The following is a 20,146-nucleotide window of genomic DNA, read 5'->3' on the forward strand; positions in this document are numbered from 1 at the left end:
ATTTCAGCAATTTCTTTATTGTTTTGAATTAAGCTTATTATTCTAACCCTGTAAACAAAACATGTCTAGTTAACTAAGAAAACAAACTTAATCCCTCTTTTTAATCATGTCTTAGATTAGAAACAGAAGGAAGAGATTTTCATTATTTGTATATTGTGGCGTTGCTGATTCTCCCCAAACATACTTTCTTTCTTTATGTGTTGAACTTTATTGAGTCACTCCATCAAATTGATAATCTTAGACAGGGTTAGGCGCTCTTCGAAACCTCACCACACCCCTGCCCAGCATTTAGCCTGAGGTACAGAGCATTTTCAGAAATCCTCGTCTTCACACAGATGTTTTGATGGTGACGACTGACAGGACTTAATGATAATGTGCTGCTTAATCTTCGTAATATGTAGGTTTTCCCTGAGGATATTCTGCTATACTTCATGAAGTCGTGTGCTTGTGTATATTGTGTTGTTTTGTCAGTTTACTGTTCGAGAGTGTAGCTTGTATGAACATGTCTTATTTTGAAAGCAGATATATGAACTATTCACTATGAAGCTTACACTGGTGATGTACGGGAGAGAATACTGATTTTACAGTAAATTATCAAATTTTCCCCAATAAGAACATCACAGTTAGTTATATATGTTAAGAGAACAGTAGGGCCTGTAGATAGAGAGTATGTGTTATTCAATAAAAATATAATTATATTTTCAGAATGACATAATTGTTGTTGTTTTTTCAAACACAGTCTAAAAAAAACAGAGGGGGCTATGGGCAATTACTGTACTTATTCTGTTCTGAACATCAAATACTTTGTTTTTCCATCAAACTAGTTATTTGAATAAAAATATTTGGATTTTATATTTAAAAATGTTCAAGTTAGCATTAGGTAGCTAGTTAGCTAGCCAGTTAGCATCAGCTAACACAATGTTTCCCCCACTGTAACCTATCAAGTATCATGTACCTGCTAAATTTTCTTGATTTTTTTAAATGTTTCTCTTCACAGATAAGCACTGAAGATAATGAAAACTACATGGCCATCGCTGATGCAGTCAACAGTGTCAGCCGTTATGGTATGTGCAGTCTGCATACATACAGTATATTTACAAGTGAGAACGCATCAAGGAAAACGGCCCAAGGGAGAAATTGGCTTTTTAGAAACGACCCTGCTGGCTAGTTTCCAAAACTATGTGGTGAAAAAGCACCATAGAAGTGGTCCATTTGATTTATGCTCCATATTCCAAGTCTTCTGAAGTCATAAGATAGATTGTTTTTTGACAAGCTGACCAAAATTCCTTTGTCCACAGAAGAAAGCAAGTCATATGAGTTTGGAATGACATGAAGCTGTGTAAATAATGACACAATTGTCATTTTCAGTTGAACTATTCCTGTTTTCTCTTGTCAGGAAAGAGTGGCCCCGTCTCTCCGTTCACTCTGCAGGGTCTCCTGCCCAACTCCATAGAGAAGTACTTCATCTATAACGGCTCTCTGACAACCCCACCCTGCTCTGAGACCGTGGAGTGGATCGTCTTCAAAAACACTGTGACCATCTCAGATGTTCAGGTCAGTATAATGGACAGTTTTAGAGCAGTGACCTACTAGCATATGTTTCTGGAATTGAATGGGTTATGTTTAGACTAAAAGAGACAGTTCACCCAAAATTGAACAATCTGTCCTCATCTAAGGCTTTCAAGCTTGAAAAAGGACATAAAGCATCATTAAAGTGGTCCCTGCACCATATTCCAGATCTTCTGAAGGCATCTTGACATATGTCCAAACTTTCTTTGAATTGGCTACTTTTATAATACTTGTATTTTGATTTTTCAGTTGTATTACAACTGCTTGGAAAAGAGTGGCCAGCTCATTCTGTAAAATTTCCATGTGGCGTTCCACTGAAAGAAAGAAAGTCATACGGGTTTTGGGACAACATTTGTGGGTGAACTCCTATTTAAGGCTTTGACATGACAAACAGTGGAGACAGACTCCATGTGCTGACAGATTGAAAAATGAGACCGAACACTGCTGATAACAATTGTTTTTATCCACAAACACATTTCATTTATAAATAATGAAAATTACCTTGTTTTGTCTGGGACAAATTCAATGAATAATTCAAAACCTAAAACAGGTATTTCACTGCCAAAAAGGGAATTGTCCTACCTAAAAACCCTGAGGACATCTTCACTTGGACTGATATTGTGACTGCGGTGTCTATTTGTCATTTGGCGTCTAATTCGCAATAATAATGTAACACACACGCTCTAAGCAACTAAAAACAATTAGCTAGAACTGGCACACAAGCCCAAACATGATGGTACAAATACTAATGAGAATTCAGAGTGTTATCTTAGTTTGACGATGTGGTCTGTTTAGTTTCCTGCGTATGTTTTTGCATTAGAGCTGACATTTGATTTCTTAGAAATCTGTTTAGTCATGTCCAATAATTATAACATTAGCTGTGCTTTTGGCACTAAATACTAAAGTTCACTCAAAAAGGAACCCACTCCCTCGAAAAGAGGAAGACAACAACTTTTTTTATTATTTGTAATGTTGGATGGCACACATTCAAAAGCAAGCTGTCATTAAATGGAATTAGAGGGAGCGAGCGTAGAGTTACACGTCACAAAAGACTGTAAATGCTTAAATACGGCCTTTGTGTTGTGTGTCATTCAGTCTGGGGCTATTGCCCTCGAGTGACTTGCAAGTCGATACAAGCTACAGTCGAAACACATGGTGAAACGGGAGTTGTACCGCAAGGTAACAAACCCACACCTGTCGACGTCACAATAGGAATGACATTGAGTCACACACATTAAAGAGCAGCTTTGATGTCTGAACACAATAGTGGACGTCTCGCCGTGGGGCTACACTGTGTTTGTGCTGTGTGTAGTTTTTGTGATGTATTCAATAGTTATGTTTTAGGAAGGTAAGTTTATGCCTCATAATGCAGTTTATCATTACCTGTAAGCTACATCATCTTTATTACTATTACTACTATTTTACTACATCTTTACTACTTTACTACAATTTATATTATTAAATTTTTATTATCATTTACGTTACTGTCAGTCTGTGTATTAGTCTGTGTAGCATATGCAGGTTACATTGATATGCCAGTACATGGCGCAAAGTAACTTTATGAGTCTATATGAGTGAGTCACTGAATCTTTTACTTAACCAATTCGTTCAGAAACATTCATTCTTTCAGGAACAAACAAGTCTTTCATAATGAGTGAGTAAGTGAATCATTTTCTCAAGCAATTTGTTCAAAAACACAGATTCACACAAGTCTGTCTTCATGAGTGAGTCACTGAATCATTCACTAAACCAATTTGTTCAAAAACATCTGGGGCCCATATTGCATACTGTTCACCCTATATGGTATTTGAGATTAGTCATTTTGAATGCTATTTAGAATTGATAGTATATAAACTGAATCATCAACATATTTTGTTGACCTTAGAAAAAAAAATTTAATCCAAAAAGTCTTGGCCGTATCCCTACACCTAAGTAACCTTACCCATTAGTGTTTCTTAAAATCAGAGGAAATGATAGATGAATGACACTGATGTACAAGCACCAAACACTGATTCTAAGCCTAAACATCACAAAAGCTATAAACTGGTTCTTCAAGTCTGATGAGTTAATCAAAATGTTGTTCCAGGGTCAACAAAGATATTGATCCAGGAACATGTCATACTTGGTCAAACAGGTTCTGCAGTTTGTTTAATAACACTGATTCAATCACGAATGAACAAGTTTGTTTTCATGAGTGCATGAGTGAATCATTCACTCAACCAATTCACAGATTCTTTCACAGATTCATTCAGGAACAGACAAGTCTGTACTTATGAGAGTCGTTCAGTTCTCTCAAATGATACGTTCAAAAACACCTGCATCCCAATTTGCATACTATCCAACATAAAAGGTATTCAAGTTTGTAATTTTGAATATTATTTAGGGCGGATAGTATGCAAATTGGAGTCAATGTGTGAGTCACTAAATTATTCACTCAACCAATTAATTCAATAACATTAATTCATTCAGCAACGGATAAATCTTGCTTCACGCGCGAGTCATTAAATCATTCACTCAACCAATTAGTTCATTAACACTGGTTTATTCAGAAATCAATCTTAACTTTTTAAGAACAGCGTGTGCAAGACATTTGTGCAATAATCAAACACATCTGTCTAATGCACGTTTACTTAGAAATAAATGGAACTTCTTGTTTGTTAAACGGTTGTCAATATCAGTTGGAAGATACTCTTACTCTGAATATCAACATGGTGGACAGACTTATTATGAAGGTAGTATGAGGTGTATTTATTTTATATGACAATACTAGCTGCTTCTAGACCCCTTCAGATGACAGAACCAGGTTTGTTTCCAGATTTCTTGTCTAATCTGTGTCACCGTGTGTGTCCACAGCTGGAGATGTTCTGTGAGGTGATGACCATGCAGCAGTCTGGATATGTCATGCTTATGGACTACCTGCAGAATAACTACAGAGAGCAGCAGAAGCAATTTATGGGACAAGTCTTCTCATCCTACACTGGCGTCGAGGAGGTCCACACTCCTAGTGCGTGCTTCACAAACACTTACACACGCATAAACAGACATGGGGAGTGTGTGTCTGGAATCATTCACTCTTAAGGTCTTAAAGCATTCAGGCAGTTTTAGGGTCATGGATCCAATTAGCCTCCAACATGATTCTAATCCCAAACAACTGCTTCTCAATTAAATAAGGTTTCTATTTTTATACGATGAAGCCCTCCAGACATTTTCCTACTTTCTACATATAAACACAGACAGAGATTTGGCCCATTTTTAGCCATACACAATGCTTTCATGACTGTCCCTTACTTATTTAATTATTGCATAAATATTTAAAACTGTCACTGGTTTTTGAGGCAAACAGTGCCTCTTTAGAACTTAATTTCTAATCTACAATTTCTAATTTCTAATCTACAATTTCTAGATTATTGTAATAATTTAATCATTATTATTTAAGCTGTAAGTTAAAAATGAACACTGCCTAAATTAAACCAAAATGTATATTTAATTTATATAATTTATATATATATATATATATATATATATATATATATATATATATATATATATATATATATATATTTGACAATAATAAATGCCTCTTCAAAAATATAGCTGCACGGTACTGTAATGTTGTTCATGTTTCACAAATCTAGCTCAGTCCAACCCTTTTTATTTTAAAGAACCACTTACAGATCTGAACTGGTTTGCTCTCAGACTTTCCGCTTTAGCAGATCGTTGGTGGAACATCGATGCCCTCATTACAGATTCCTCCGCTACAGGGTGAACTGGCACGTGGGAGTTGTTTTTACAGTGGCCATCGGCAATGGAAAATGTGCCACTTGTGTCCTTTCAAACACAGATATGCTCCAACCTGTGTCTAAGCTTAAATCAGTGCCTGGGGAATGTCCTTTACAACCTTTAATGCTGCATTATTATGTTGTAAAGACTGTCTGGTTACTTATGACTTCATTTAAACCTTGGGAAAAATTAAACGTGAGGGTGGCAATGTGCTTAAAAAGATTAAAGGGCCATTATTTACTCTCATCAGTTTAGATTATTGATATTCTTTGTTGGATTTGCAGTTTTCCTGTAAGTGTTTGTGTATATATATATATTCTGATCCTTCATATAAGTGACTGTTGCAGACTCAGAATAGCACAAAAAGGGAACGTAAAGCCGAAAGCAGCCAGACAAACCAGATTTGCTTAACCTCTCTTCATTGTGCTCACAGTATTAACAAGATTTTCCCACCACTGTTCGGTCACATCAGTCTTTCTGCTCCTCTCTCTCTTTCTCTCTGTGTCTCTGGGTCATGTATCAAAACAGTTTTGAGTTGCTAGGAAACTGTCTCTTTGTGTTTGCCCCCTCACTTGCACAGACTGAATCCAGTTCACACTGTTCACACCTAACAGACCAAAACTAATGTTAGTGTGAACTGACTGTATGATTTCTAAATCAGCCTTTACTTTTCACTTAAAAGGGATTTCCAGTCAAACAGGGAAATCCTTAAGAGTATAGATTAGATTAAATATTTTTTGTTAACCCTATGACAAACAATAATCATTTTTGATTTTGATCAAAATTTAGCTCATTTTTAATTATGTGTGTAATATGTGTCTAAATAGTATTTGTGTGGATTATTGTGGTAGAATAAATACAGAATTTTGTAACTTTCTAACACATATTAATTGTCTTTCTATGCCATTTTATTGGTATGAAAGATCATTATTACTATTTTTGAATTACTGTCATGTTAAATGCTGTCTTCACTCCATATGTCATTCAGTGTAGAGTTTGTTCCATCCCAAATGACCCAATGCTGACATAATTGCATATGGGGGATGAACACTTGCATTTACAGCTCATGTCTTGCATTAATCTCAAACAAACTTCTAAAGTCTAAGGTTATGATTGAACAGCTAATAATTAAAATTTCAAGTGACACAGACCACTTCCAAATAACACAATGTGAATAATGTATTAAGTACATTATACAGATTTTTCCTCTGCGGGTGCTTTCTGCCCTCTTGTGTTAGAAGCTGATGGGCGGGGATACACTAGTAACATTACACATCAAGTGTGTGTGTGTGTGTGTGTGTGTTTGTGTATATATATATATATATATATATATATATATATATATATATATATATACTGTATATAAGTACATTTTGAAATATATTAAAATAGAAAACAGATATTTTAAATTGTAGATTTAATTCAGAATATTCCTGTTTTGCTTTAATTTTGATTAAATTAATAAAGCTTTGGTGACTAACAAAAACACAACAACGGAAAATCTTACAGAACCCAAAGTTTTGAATGGTAGTGAGTGAAGTAGAGAAACCTATGAATACCGTGTTATCTTTTCACCAGGCATCATGCTTTTTCATTGTTTTCTGTTCATTTTTGTATAATGTAAGAAAAGGTCCAAAGTGCATAATTTTTATACTGTGTGTTTGTGTGTGTTTGCTATTGTAGTTTGTAGTTCCGAGCCTGAGAATGTGCAAGCCAACCCTCATAATCACACCAGCATGATTGTGATCTGGGAGAGGCCACGGGCTGTTTATGATTCGAGCATAGAGAGATACTCAGTCACCTACCGGCCGGCCCAGGGCGATGATGAATCGGCCTTGGAGTACTTGACTGATGGAGACCAGGATGTGGTAATTCATTAAACTTTTTGTCATAAGCATCAGACATTAATGAACACATTTTGAAAAACACTTTCCATATTTTACCTTTTAGAAGTTGAAAAACACCTGATAATCAATTGTGATTCATTTAGTTTTTTTCACCACCAGGGGGCAATCATTCAAGGCCTGGTGGCCAACACTAGTTACAAGGTGCAGGTAGTTGCCGTGTGCACCAATGGTCTGTATGGCAGAGTGAGTGATCAGCTGACCGTGGACATGCCCCTGGATGATCCTGGTAAGACCAATCGCGCCCGCCGCCCTCGCATCCGTGGAGAATGAGTTTACTACACTCATGCCCCACATTCTTTTAATGCAAATGTTAGACAAAAATCTCCAAATGTAAACAAACAACAACAAAAAAAAAATCCTTTGCAAACCAGTTACCTTGTCCAGAAAATAATGTGGTAGGTATTAAAGACTTACGCAAACTTGAGTTTGCATAGCTATGTTCACGTATTTGCATTTGCCGTTTGACTAAAATTCAGTACTGTAATGTATATTGTTTAGAGCTAACACAAACTGATTGCACATTTAAAACAACTTAATAAGATTGCTGCCAATTTCAGTAGAATATTTTAACTTTTAAAAATGTTTTTATTTATATTTATTTCAATGTTTTTATTAGTTTGAACTGTAAAAGGAATTTCTGGTTTTAGGTAGACTTTTTATCTTTTTCAGTGTTCTTATACATACTTGTCGTCTTAAAGTATTTTCCTCTTATTCTCTGTCTGTCTATCTTATGCTTTGTCATCAACTTTCTGCATTTTGAATTTCCTTCTATATACTAAGATTTTTTTTCTGTCTGTCATGAATAGTCACGATTTCAATGGACTATTTGTGTTTTTTGTGTTCTTTCATTTGAATGTGGGGTTTGTATTTTGCTTACTGATTTATAATAAACTTATCTGTCTCTCTGAGAATCCCTGTCATCGTGTTTCAGTGTGCATGGATACATGTGTTGTCATTTTCCAATTGTCACACATTTCCTAAGTCACATTTTTTATTATTATTAGAAAATATGTTTGAGAGTGGATTGGGTTTACATCAGTAAAAAGGGGCCAGTCTATCTGATAAAATCATATATCTTCTACCTTTTAATGTTTCCATGCTTCACAAACCGATCTTGTCCACATATCACGAAATCTCTGGGGTCTTTTCCACCATATTCTGTCATTGAGTTTGATCCCATGACAGGTAAGAGCCTGCAAGAGACTGTAAGCTTTCTCCATCTCTGTGTGCTGGGAGGCATTTTAATGCATGGTGTCCAAACTCTACTGTTGTGTGATACAATAAATGTAATAAAAAACTGACCCTTTGACCCAAAGATTGCTCCTTTGTATTCTCATTGTATCGAAGAATGATCTAAACAAACTTCCTATTTGGTGGTGGCCTGGTTGACCTTTCCTCCCTTCTTAACCTCAGTGCTCTCAGCAGCAACAGAGAATACCAAATGCCAAAAAAAATCCCTTTAAGGCATTTGGTTTGTCATTGAATACACGTTGAAAACCACTTTGTGTTTTTAGTTTTGTTTCTCAAACATGAGCTTCTTTTGTCCATCAAGGATGAAATTGTAAGCATTGATTGGTTTTCAAATGTATCTGAGGTGTGTGTTGTGTACATTATGTGACACAGTTTTCAAAATGATTGTATTAAATGAAAAGACAGACTGAAAATAATGTCACTATTATATATGTTCACCAATTATCTGTTTATACTATAGTTCCATATAATACCAGATGGTTTCGTTTCAGTGTCAGACATTTTTATAAAAAATGTAAAGAGCGTACAGAACATACTTACCTGTTGCTGACTCTTTTATGTCTGGTTAATTTACAGAAACAGACAATGACTCCGACTCTTTTGAGTATGATGAAGAGGTAAATGTCAACATTACTTTAGTGTATAGTTACTTAAGTGATTTTATTCTACAATAGAACTAATCATGTCTTTTCTCTCTGTCCATCTCTTCTATTTCAGGAAGACTATCACATCAATCCTTTTTTGATCAGACCTGGCACAAATCAGCTTCTATATCCCTTCCAAACCACTACCACTGGCCCAAGATTTACTACAACACAGCGCCTGGTCCATCCAGTCTTCAAGACTACACCAAGGACTAATGAAAGAAGACTCCCGGTAGAAGATTCCCAGAAGACACATGATCATTATATTCCAGCAGTATACACAGATAAACCTATTGTGAAATACACAGACCAACCTACCGTCCACGCAAGCATAACCACGAGTTTTGTTGTTGATGTACATACGACTAGACCAGATGGCTCGAGCATTGTAGCTGGTGTAGCCTCAGAGTCTGATGGCCAAAGCAATGCCTTCACAGAGTCTCCAACAAGCGTCACCCCTGAAACAAACATTATCCCTGAAACAAGTGGCACCTCTGAAACAATTGTTACCCCTAAAATAGGCAGAACCCTAGAAACAAGTGTTACCCCTGAAACAAGCAGAAACCTTGAAACAAGTGTAACCCTTGAAGCAAGCATCACCCCTAAAACAAGCAGAACCCTTGAAACAAGTGTAACCCTTGAACCAAGTATTACACATAAAACAAGCAGAATCCTTGAAACAAGTGTAACCCTTGAACCAAGTATTACACATAAAACAAGCAGAATCCTTGAAACAAGTTTAACCCTTGAAGCAAGCATTACCCCTAAAACAAGCAGAACCCTTGAAACAAGTGTTACCCATGGAACAAGCAGAACCCTTGAAACAAGTGTAACCCTTGAAACAAGTGTTACCCATGGAACAAGCAGAACCCTTGAAACAAGTGTAACCCTTGAAACAAGTTTTACCCCTGAAACAATCAGAACCCTTGAAACAAGTTTAACCCTTGAAGCAAGCATTACCCCTAAAACAAGCAGAACCCTTGAAACAAGTGTTACCCCAGAAACAAGCAGAACCATTGAAGCAAGCATTACCCCTAAAACAATCAGAACCCTTGAAACAAGTGTTACCCCTGAAACAAGCAGAACCCTTGAAACAAGTGTAACCTTTGAAGCAAGCATTACCCCTAAAACAAGCAGTACCTTTGAAACATTTGTAATCTCACCTTCGTTAGACATTTCTAAGGTTGAGGAAGTGACTCAACCTGTAACTGACTCACACAGCTATGGGGAAATTTCAGTGACTGTAGCTCCATTGCCTGAAATCCCAGTGGAATCAACTTCCTTTGCCTTCCCCCCAGAGGTCCCTCTGTGGCCTACAACTGCTAGTTTGCCTTTTCCAACCACTGCCACTTTCAGCACTGTTCTGTCGCAGACCACCCAGCCAGTGTTTAATGGTGAGAGTGCCTTCTCTGTATCTGACACCTTGTCCTACGTGCATGCAAGTCCTGTGTCCTTCTATTCCTTAAGCAGTGTTTTGTCTGAGCCCATCCCTGACTGGGACATCCCGTACACTGTTTCCTTGCTGGTGTATGGTGGTGCACAGTCTATCACCCCTTCCCCTTCCTACCCTACCCTACTCCTCACTGGCTCTGTGTCTTATTTAGACATGGAGCCTGTCTCTAGTGGTGATTGTAATGATGATGATGGTGATGATGATATTTTATCTGGGTCCATCTCCGGTGACCCTCAGTGTAGAAGTACTCTTCCCCTTCAAACGTTACCAGAGGTGACTGCTTCTGTGATCTCCATGCAGCCAAGCTCTGAACATGACCTCTTTGAGTCCCTCAGTATTGTCTCCACCCTGAGCACTCTTGCACATCTCCAGCCTTCGGTTCCCGTTTCTAACGACTACTCTCTGAAGACGACAACCCTTGACTCTGACTCTTCTCTCTCAGGTAGTGTTAAGGACTCTAGACTGCTGACAGAATGGGTAGATTCTTCTCTAGTAGCTCTTACATTTAGTCAAGACAGTGGTGCATCTACTGAAATCCTTCTGCATGCCTCTTCTAATTTCCTATTGCCCTCCTCTACGTCGGGACTGTCCCCACGTAGTGGTCTCTTGGGTGACCCAGCTAGTCCTGTAGAGCACCATTCGTTTCTGTCCACCTCCAGTGCCGGAACTCTTCTATGCAGCGACGCAGACTTGGTCCTCCGCACAGAGGCTCTTTTGTCTTCTCTTCCCATTTCCACTATGCTTTCTAGTGACCTCAGCATTTCTGTTTCAGCCACTGTCAGCAGCGATGCACAAAAAATAACTGGACAGTCCCAGGGAGCATCTGTTCCCATAAGGTCTTCGACTATTGTGCCAACCTCTACTCCAGAATTCATATTTATACCTACTCCTGTGGTGCCTCCAACTGTTGCGGTTTCCTCTGCTCCAGAATCTAGTTCCATGCCTACCCACTCTGCAGATGGACAGCTGGAGAACAGTGCCTCAGGCTGGGCACTCGACTTAGACTGGGGCCAGAGCTCAGCATCAGGAGATGAGAGTATTGTTCCATACATCACCACTGCTACTCCTACAGAGGTACCTCCTGATGAGACAGACGATGGGAACGAGGAACACTCTTCCTCCTTCTACTTTGAGGGAGAGAATGGGACAGATAGTGAATCTACTGAGTTTAGAGTCACTCTGCGCCCCAGCCCATCCTGGACACTAAGAGGAAGTGGAGAAGAGGAGAGCGGATCAGGTGAAAACCTCACAGATAACGAGACATCTTCAGACTTCAGTATCCCAGAACGCACTGAGAGGGATTCAGAGGAGGAACCAGTGGAAGGTAAAGCTCTCGGTTGTTGACGTCCATTCCAGAAGGTGCTTCTTGATTTAGACATGTTCAGTGAAGCTTAATCAGTGAAGATCAAGTACCTGAAAGCTCTTGCCGCATGGACAACTAATCCATCCTAAAAATGCCATAACCCACCACAAATGTCCCCTAAACAGCTAAAACCTCATCCAGAAAATGTTCTGTAGAACTTAGTTCACTGGTAAGGTAAGATCGGAGTGCACTACAGTGTCCTTAATTAACATATACATCAAATCTGAGAAGTTAAACTAGAGGTTAAAGAACCATCATCTTAATTAGAAAACCCCATCATCACAATATGTGTCTGATTCCTAGTCCCATGTGATTCCTGTGTGTTTTGTTTTGTGTTGCATGTTCTTCATGTGATTATTTGTTCAAATGTGTATTAGCATGCTCACATCTGTCATCAGAAACATACCAACAGCATGTTTTCCATCTCAAGTTGAATCCAAGACACCTGGTTATATCTCTAGATATTACTGTAGAGTTTATGGGCTCAGTAGATTTATCCACGGCTATGTTAGAATCTATAGAGTCAGTATAGCCATTTAAACAGCATGGAGGGATAGAATTTGAGCGAAGAGTTGGCTTAGCTATGTTAGCACTGTTTGATTATTCTTCCATGGGATGAGTCATTTCACTGTTTGTCCAGCAGAGAGCAGTAAATTTCTTATATTTGGTCACTAGTACGTGACAGTTGGCTGTGGCAGCATTGTGTTTTGGCTGGGATGCTGAAGTCATCTCAGACAGTCCTAGGCCAGGTCTTAATCTCTCAAACGTATCTGTCTGCAATGAATCATGACCTGTGAACTCTTTAGCTTCTTAGTGTCAAAATACATTTCTGATGGAATAGATTAAGTGGTGCTATACAAATCCTTATAGACATACTGATTATAGGGTTTTTAAGAATAAAAGAGAAACTGAGTCAATATCCTGTGTGTCTGTTAGCTTGAATTTAAAGGGTTAGTTCACCCAAAAATGAAAATTCTGTCATTAAATATTCACCCTTCAACCGTAAGACCTCCGTTCATCTTCAGAACATAAAATTAAGATATTTTTTGATGAATTCTGAGACCTCTTTGACCCTCCCATAGACAGCAATGTAATTACCATGATCAACGTCCAGAAATGTGGCAAGTAGATCTGTAAAATAATCCATGTGACATCAGTGGTTCAACTGGAATTTTATGAATCTACAAGAATACTTTTTGTACGCAAAGAAAACTAAAATAACATCTTTATTCAACACTTCATCTCCTCATGCTGCCATTTTGGAGAGTATCCACTGAAATTAAACAGTGTATGCTATTCTGTGTGACGCAGCTAACACAGAATAGCATACGATGTTTACGTTCAGTGGATGTTTGTTATTCTTAAATTGTTATTTTTGTATCTATTCTCATAAATATGTAAAATTATGGTTGAGCCCCTGTTTTCACATGGATTATTTTATCGATCTCCTTGCTACATTTCTGGACCTTGATCGTTGTTATTACATTGCTGTCTATGGGAGGGTTAGAGAGGTCTCAGAATTAATCAAAAGTACCTTAATTTGTGTTCCGAAGATAAGTTTAGAACAACATGAGGCTGAGTAATTAATGACAGTAATTAATTTTTATTTTTGGGTGAACTATCCCTTTAATATGTAAAAAAGAGCAAATGGTAGTTTTTAGTGGTTTTATGCAGATTTTGAGTTTAGTTCAAAATAGCACCTTTAACAAAAACCGTCAGATTTTATTGTTGTTATCATCCACTATATTTTTATTGACTGCATTGTTATTGCATTTACATACTATAGACATTCATTCATAGTTTTTACATAGTCAGTTACAAACCTTTTTTTTTTTTTTTTATTATTTATTGATGTTACTTGTTTTTTATTCTCAGTTATAGCATGTATTAAGGCCTACTGGTTTGCAAATGATGTTGCTTTAGTACAGTATGATCAGTATTTATGTGTTTCAAGTTATGTGAAGTGTGATAGTTCCACTTGTCTTGAAGGTGTGTAAAAATATTTTATGAGGTGAGTTTGTTTGCATTGTCTATCATACATTTTTTATTGTTTATCTCAATGCTCCAAATATATTTGCGTCTAATAGGATACTACATTTTCCATCAAGAACATTGACTGTTGCTGATGATCTGATCTGAATAGGGTGTTTTTAACCCATAGACGCCAGTAACAGTAGTCATGAGTCGCGGGTGGGCCTAGCGAGCAGCAAAGAGCGCCAGAAGAAGGCTGTGATTCCTCTGGCTGTGGTCTCCACCCTCACCGTCCTGGGTCTCATTGTTTTGATTGGCATTTTTATCTACTGGAGGTAAGTCCTATGGGTCACAGCATCTTATTTAATATAGAATTATATATTTAATAGAAATGTAAAACTCATTTACATTTTTATTGACATATATAATCTTTTAAAATGTAAAAAAAATCCATTTTGCATACACTTGCTGACCCTTAAAAAATGAATACAATTAAAAAATATTTACACCATAAATTTTTGACACAAATAAAGGCAGTTTACAGTATATGCTTCGCAAGCATTTTTTTTTCTGTGCATTTATCATCAGTCATGCATAGTCAGACAGGATGCGTGGAAAACAAAAATATACTTCCTCTAAGACATCTGCTTATGATTTCCCTCATATTGTTACTAATCCATAATCATAACAATTGTCGATATGGAGGAGAAGGGGGAGTGGTGTGGCCCCATGAGGAGCATGTTGTCTATCTGTGATGGGGGTTTAATCTTGGGCACAGACCCAATCTCACACCCACCGGGTGAGGGACCACCTCAAAAGGAAGCAAAATAAACAAGCCATGATGTGGTCTCTCTCTGTGTGTGTGTGTGTGTGAGAGAAACCACCCAGAATTCACACCAAAGCGGTAAAAATGGTCCTTCCACACCAGGATGGAAGTCTGAAATCCTGTTTACCGTCAGATATTCCCAACCGTGAAATAAGCAACTTTGGCAATCCCATCAAGAACACGTCTCAGATGTGTAAACAGTTTAACGGCACAAGATTGTACATTTCTCATTCCGACGTGCCTCTTGCCCCTTCAACATATTGCTCATGCTTGACTTTTTGTTGTTACACCGTGAAGATTGCGAGGAGATTAAATCGGTAATCTTGGAGCCGGTGATTAAATCTCCGATACGCTGATCTGTTGTTTGTGGGCCTACAGGGAACACATGCTGCCAGGCTGGAGAAAGAACCTCCACGTGATTATGTTCAACATGACCAAGTCATGTTCATGTCTTGTTAGTCCAGCCGTGGGTGGTTCAATCTCAGCAGAACATGGGCATGTACAAGTGCTTGTCCATCTGTAGCTACATGGTGCTCATTTGGAGAGCAGACAGATGCGCACTTAATGGGACGTCTTGAAGCGTTAGCTTTAAATCTGTGTCGCCCATCATTGTGGTCACTAATCCCTTCCGAGAAGTTTCAGTTTTAAACAAAAAAGTTCAAGAAGTCCTCTGGGTGATCCTGTTAAAAACGTGTTGTGGATTAGACTGAATATGGCTTTTGTGTTTATTTTTTAAGCTTAGAGTCCAATCTCCAGCACATATGTGGATAAGACAACAACATATAAATAATCAAAGCTTGCATGGTAGAACCAAAGATTTTTTCCGTGTTTTTATTAACTTTGGGTCAAGGCAGTTTGTGTAGTACATGTGCCTTACATGCTATTCAGTCAACAGTACTTGTATTACATAAAGAGTTGAAAAAGTGTTTATTGCCGTTACAGGAAATGTTTTCAGACTGCTCATTTCTACATTGAAGACAGCACATCACCCAGGGTTATATCCTCCTCACCATTACTGAGCCCTACAGGTAACACAAACACTTTTTCATAATTGTAATAGGGAGTTTCCATTGATACTAATGATAGTTGGGTCAATAACTTAATGTTTATCTTTTAATTTACTTAAAATGAAAACATAAAAATGTAATTCATGTACTTAATTACTTATCAATGGTGACTGTTTTTAATTTCTAAATTAAAAATCATCTTAATATTTTTTGGGAGGATAAATTAAAAAAATGTCAAGTGGTGTCACTGTCCTGATAATATAGTGAAGGAAAAAATGCCTAAAAAAATACATTCTAGAAAAGATAACATTAAAAGTAGCTTGGCATAACCTATTAATATTATAGTTTATTATAGAAAATTATTTCAACAATATTTTAAAAAACTGTCATGTGGTGCGACCAACTTGCAGAAAAAAACCCTCTCTTGTGTCAAGGTCAATAAGTTCCTTAAAATAACAGATCAGTGTCATGTGGTGCAACTTCCTAAAACTTGATAAGATGTATATTGTTTATATTAAATACAAAAACCATTGATTAAAATGTATTCAAAGTGTAAGGGAAATATGTTTATGCCTTTTACTTGATGGTTAAACCACATGACATTTTAGATTTAGAGTCATTTGGTCCCCACAGTTAAGGGAAAAGCTGAACCGCATGCATCTTAATCTGGTCTTGTTATTTGTTTTACATCATTATTGATCAGTGTGACTCTCACAATTACGTTCAAATGCTCACATAATAATTTTAAATGTGTTCCACTACCGTTTTGGTCATCAGACATGTCTTTTATACTTCCAGGTGAACACGAACCCCAGTCAGTAAAACAATTTGTGAAGCACGTGGCTGAGCTTCACAACAACAACTCATTTTCTAGAGAGTTTGAGGTTCGTATCCCATCACCCCCCTCTCTTTTGACACACAGCTGTCTCGTGAGCCTTGATATAGCAGATCAACGTGTCATTAAGGCATGTCTTATAAACGAATTGTTTGGTTCATTCAGGCACGTATATTCACTCTCTATCCATTCGTGCGTGAACACAGGTTGCTGGTAATAAATATGAGTTATAATTAGGTCAGTAATGCACTCAGTTCTATGTTCCAGTCAGGTGCACAAAAAGACCCAGTTACAGCTTAATTAACATCAATCAGTGTCAGATTGTAGATTCTCACCATAACATTAAATTATTCACACTTTATTAGATCATGCAAAAATCAAGAAAGCTTTAATTGGACACAAACCAGGCAGTAAACCCAATTATTAGTTCTTGTCATAAGTACATCCTACGAAAAAGTGATGGATATGTTTTAGAAGTTCTTGTGTTGCTTTTTGTGTCGATTTATTTTAGTGATATGTGTTTTGTGGCATGTTATTTATGTTAAACACCTGCATTGATACAAACAGAAGTGTTTAAATGCATGTTCTGTTCAATTCATGGCAGCAGGTCTTTGGATTCTGTCCATTTTAATTGAGCATAGGTGATATTTGTGGCTACGTTCCTTCAGTGAAAAAGTTTATTTTTTATTATTTTGACTTTCTCTTACTCTGACAGAAATGCATAGCAAATAGTGGAATATTCACTGGATCAAACTAAAACCTCAGTTGGAAGTTCAGCACATTGATTCAAAAGATAAATTATTCCCTAAGATAATTATATATCGGGATATATTTCCACATTTCTGCAGTTATAAAGATGAAAGAAAAAGATTATAAAGATATTTAAGAAATTAATGCATGGAAGCCTGTGTGTTTCTGCCTTTGAACTTCACATAATTTTCAACTGTATTTCTTTCCTTTGCGTCTTTGTATCTCACAGTAGCAGCTTTATTTCACAATTCCGATTGTATGCTTCACGCATTTCTCATAATTGCAACTATATTATGTAAATTTAACTTCCTATCCCACACTTGCAACTACATTTCTTAGTAGCCATTACGTCTTACAATTGTGACTTATTTGTATCTAATTATTATGAATTTATTAATCTCAAGTTATTTGGCTTTAAATAACAATTGCATTTATTTCTGCATCTATTTTTAATAACTGCAACTTTATTTCTTGTAATTTAGAGGCTTTTTACAAGTACACATTTTTATTATTATAATTGAGAATTTACAGTATATCTTAGAAATATAGCTTTATTTTTCAAACTTAATTTCTTCAAACTGAATCTGAAAAAATATTTTTTTCACAATTGCATTAATTCTTGTAATTGTGAATTTATTTCTCAAAATGATGGCTTTATTTTACAATTGCAGCTTTATTATAGTTGTAACTAGTTACAATTACAATTTATATTCCCCCAGTTGCAACTTAATTCCATTTCAATTTCGACTTTATTTCTCATAATTGTAACTTTATGATTTGCAGTGTTACTCAATAACTCATAATGTGACTTCATTTCTTGCTTTAGTGACCAATCAGCATCCAGAACTGAAACTTATAGACAGTTAAAATGAGCAGAATCCAACCCAGGCTTGTCAGTGCTTTTGCTGTGTGCTGTTACGTGTATTTATGGTGCACAGTTTGTCATTGTATTTCATTGCTTTCTGCATTCTCACCCCCCATTAGATATTGAAAGAGTATTTCGAGGTAAGCCACATCTCCCTTTAATTTGTTTGCTTTTGATAGCTTTAGCATGAATTTGTGACGCTCCCTTGTCTGCACTTGTGATGTCTTCAGTGTTGTCACTTTATGGCCAGCTGTTTGAATAGAGGATTGTTTGTGATTTTAGGAAGTTCAGACGTGCACCGTGGACCTCGGAACAACAACAGACCGTTCCAGCCATCCAGACAATAAGACCAAGAACCGATACGTCAACATTTTAGCCTGTGAGAACCACTGCCACAAATAAATCTAAACATTCGATGCATGTTTCTATGACTAATATAAAATTGTAATATATTCAATCACATCCTTTAGATGATCACAGCAGAGTGCGACTCGCTCCCCTGAACGACAAAGATGGGAGAAGCGGAGGGGACTATATAAACGCCAACTATGTTGATGTGAGAGATTTTTTCCAAACTAAGAAGCGCTTCCAGGCAAATCGTGATAATTATATCATTATTTAATCAGTGAGGCATGACTTCCTCAAAGTGTAACTGTTTAACTAAGTGATGAAAACAATTAAAAAGCTGATTTGCGATCAATTCAGTCACAGAAAGGTCAGGCATGGTGGCGAGTGTGAGAAAGTGTTTGCGGCCCCTATTGTAATGTTGTGTCACCTTAGAGGTTCTTGAACATTTTAACCAAGAATACTTGCTCTTCCTCTTCCTGTAGCTTTATTTGTCTCTTCTTTCCGTTTCACACAAGGGTTTTAACAAACAGAAAGCCTACATTGCAGCACAAGGGCCCTTAAAGTCCAACACAGAGGATTTCTGGCGGATGGTGTGGGAGCAGAACGTGGGAGTGATTGTTATGATCACCAACCTGCTGGAGAAAGGAAGGGTGAGCCATTTTAGTGCAGATTCTACCTGAATAGATATCTGCCCTTTTAAAAATAGTTTTCTGTCATCTGAAACATTTTCCTATGGCTTCGGAAGATTTAGAATATAACCCACAAGTCACTTGGACAAGAAAATATATGTATGTTTTTTTTTTTCTGTTGGAAATGCAAAATGATATGGGTTTGGGAGAGGATGAGAATGAGTGAATTATGTCATTTCGGGTGGCAAGACAGATACAAATATGGGTTCATTCAGCCTCAACATAATAATTTTTGTCCATTTCTCAGAGGAAGTGTGACCAGTACTGGCCTCTGGAGAACCAGGAAGGGTATGGATGTTTTCTGGTTACTGTAAAGAGCACAAACGTCCTCGCTTACTACACCCAGAGAACCTTCACCGTCAGAAATACCAGCATAAAGAAGGTATCAAGTAGATATACACAATATTTTGGAACAATAGTGGTTATGTTCTGATATTAGTGTTTTTTTTTTTTTTTTGGCATTTATGTGTATTTTATTGTATCGGTCGATGTTGGATATTTGATAGTGAAAGTTTTTCTCTAGTTTTTGCATTCAGATTACCTTTGCCATCATCTACCACTCACTTAGTTATTACTAAAGCAATAAGCCCCAAGAAGCCGTGGTTTATAGTCAATGCCATATGTGTAGTAAGGTTTCACAGGATAGAACAGAGCAAGTAAAGTGTAATGATATAAATAAAAACATTATTCTTCCGTCAAACAGTTTAGTTCCTCAGGTTGTGGTTCCAACAAAGTGGTTGCCGAGCAACACACAAATGTAAACAAAAGGTGTATGTTTGACGAGTAATTTACAACAACTTCGAACTTGACTCAACCAATCAGAATCAAGGACCGGAACTATCCGTTTTATAACGTGAACTTATAAACATCATAAAAATGATGACTTTA

The 20,146-nt window shown here is 37.1% G+C and overlaps 1 protein-coding gene across 6 annotated transcripts in view; it reads left to right on the forward strand.

The window, feature by feature from the left end:
* The window catches only part of LOC128013702 (receptor-type tyrosine-protein phosphatase zeta-like), a 51,050-nt gene that overhangs the window by 21,833 nt on the left and 9,071 nt on the right, over positions 1-20,146 (forward strand). For 2 of the 6 annotated variants that reach the window (XM_052596840.1, XM_052596841.1), the window contains exons 6-20: positions 998-1,064; positions 1,397-1,554; positions 4,423-4,573; positions 7,033-7,217; positions 7,356-7,482; positions 9,084-9,124; positions 9,225-11,928; positions 14,129-14,273; positions 15,707-15,792; positions 16,570-16,655; positions 18,341-18,361; positions 18,504-18,600; positions 18,692-18,777; positions 19,085-19,219; positions 19,506-19,640. In XM_052596840.1, the coding sequence (XP_052452800.1) occupies positions 998-1,064; positions 1,397-1,554; positions 4,423-4,573; positions 7,033-7,217; positions 7,356-7,482; positions 9,084-9,124; positions 9,225-11,928; positions 14,129-14,273; positions 15,707-15,792; positions 16,570-16,655; positions 18,341-18,361; positions 18,504-18,600; positions 18,692-18,777; positions 19,085-19,219; positions 19,506-19,640 (4,224 nt within the window). The remainder of the gene's footprint in view (positions 1-997; positions 1,065-1,396; positions 1,555-4,422; positions 4,574-7,032; positions 7,218-7,355; positions 7,483-9,083; positions 9,125-9,224; positions 11,929-14,128; positions 14,274-15,706; positions 15,793-16,569; positions 16,656-18,340; positions 18,362-18,503; positions 18,601-18,691; positions 18,778-19,084; positions 19,220-19,505; positions 19,641-20,146) is intronic. The other 4 variants (XM_052596843.1, XM_052596844.1, XM_052596842.1 and 1 more) reach the window with 4 other exon arrangements.

This window comes from Carassius gibelio, chromosome B25 (genome assembly GCF_023724105.1).
Source record: "Carassius gibelio isolate Cgi1373 ecotype wild population from Czech Republic chromosome B25, carGib1.2-hapl.c, whole genome shotgun sequence".
Lineage (NCBI taxonomy): Eukaryota > Metazoa > Chordata > Actinopteri > Cypriniformes > Cyprinidae > Carassius > Carassius gibelio.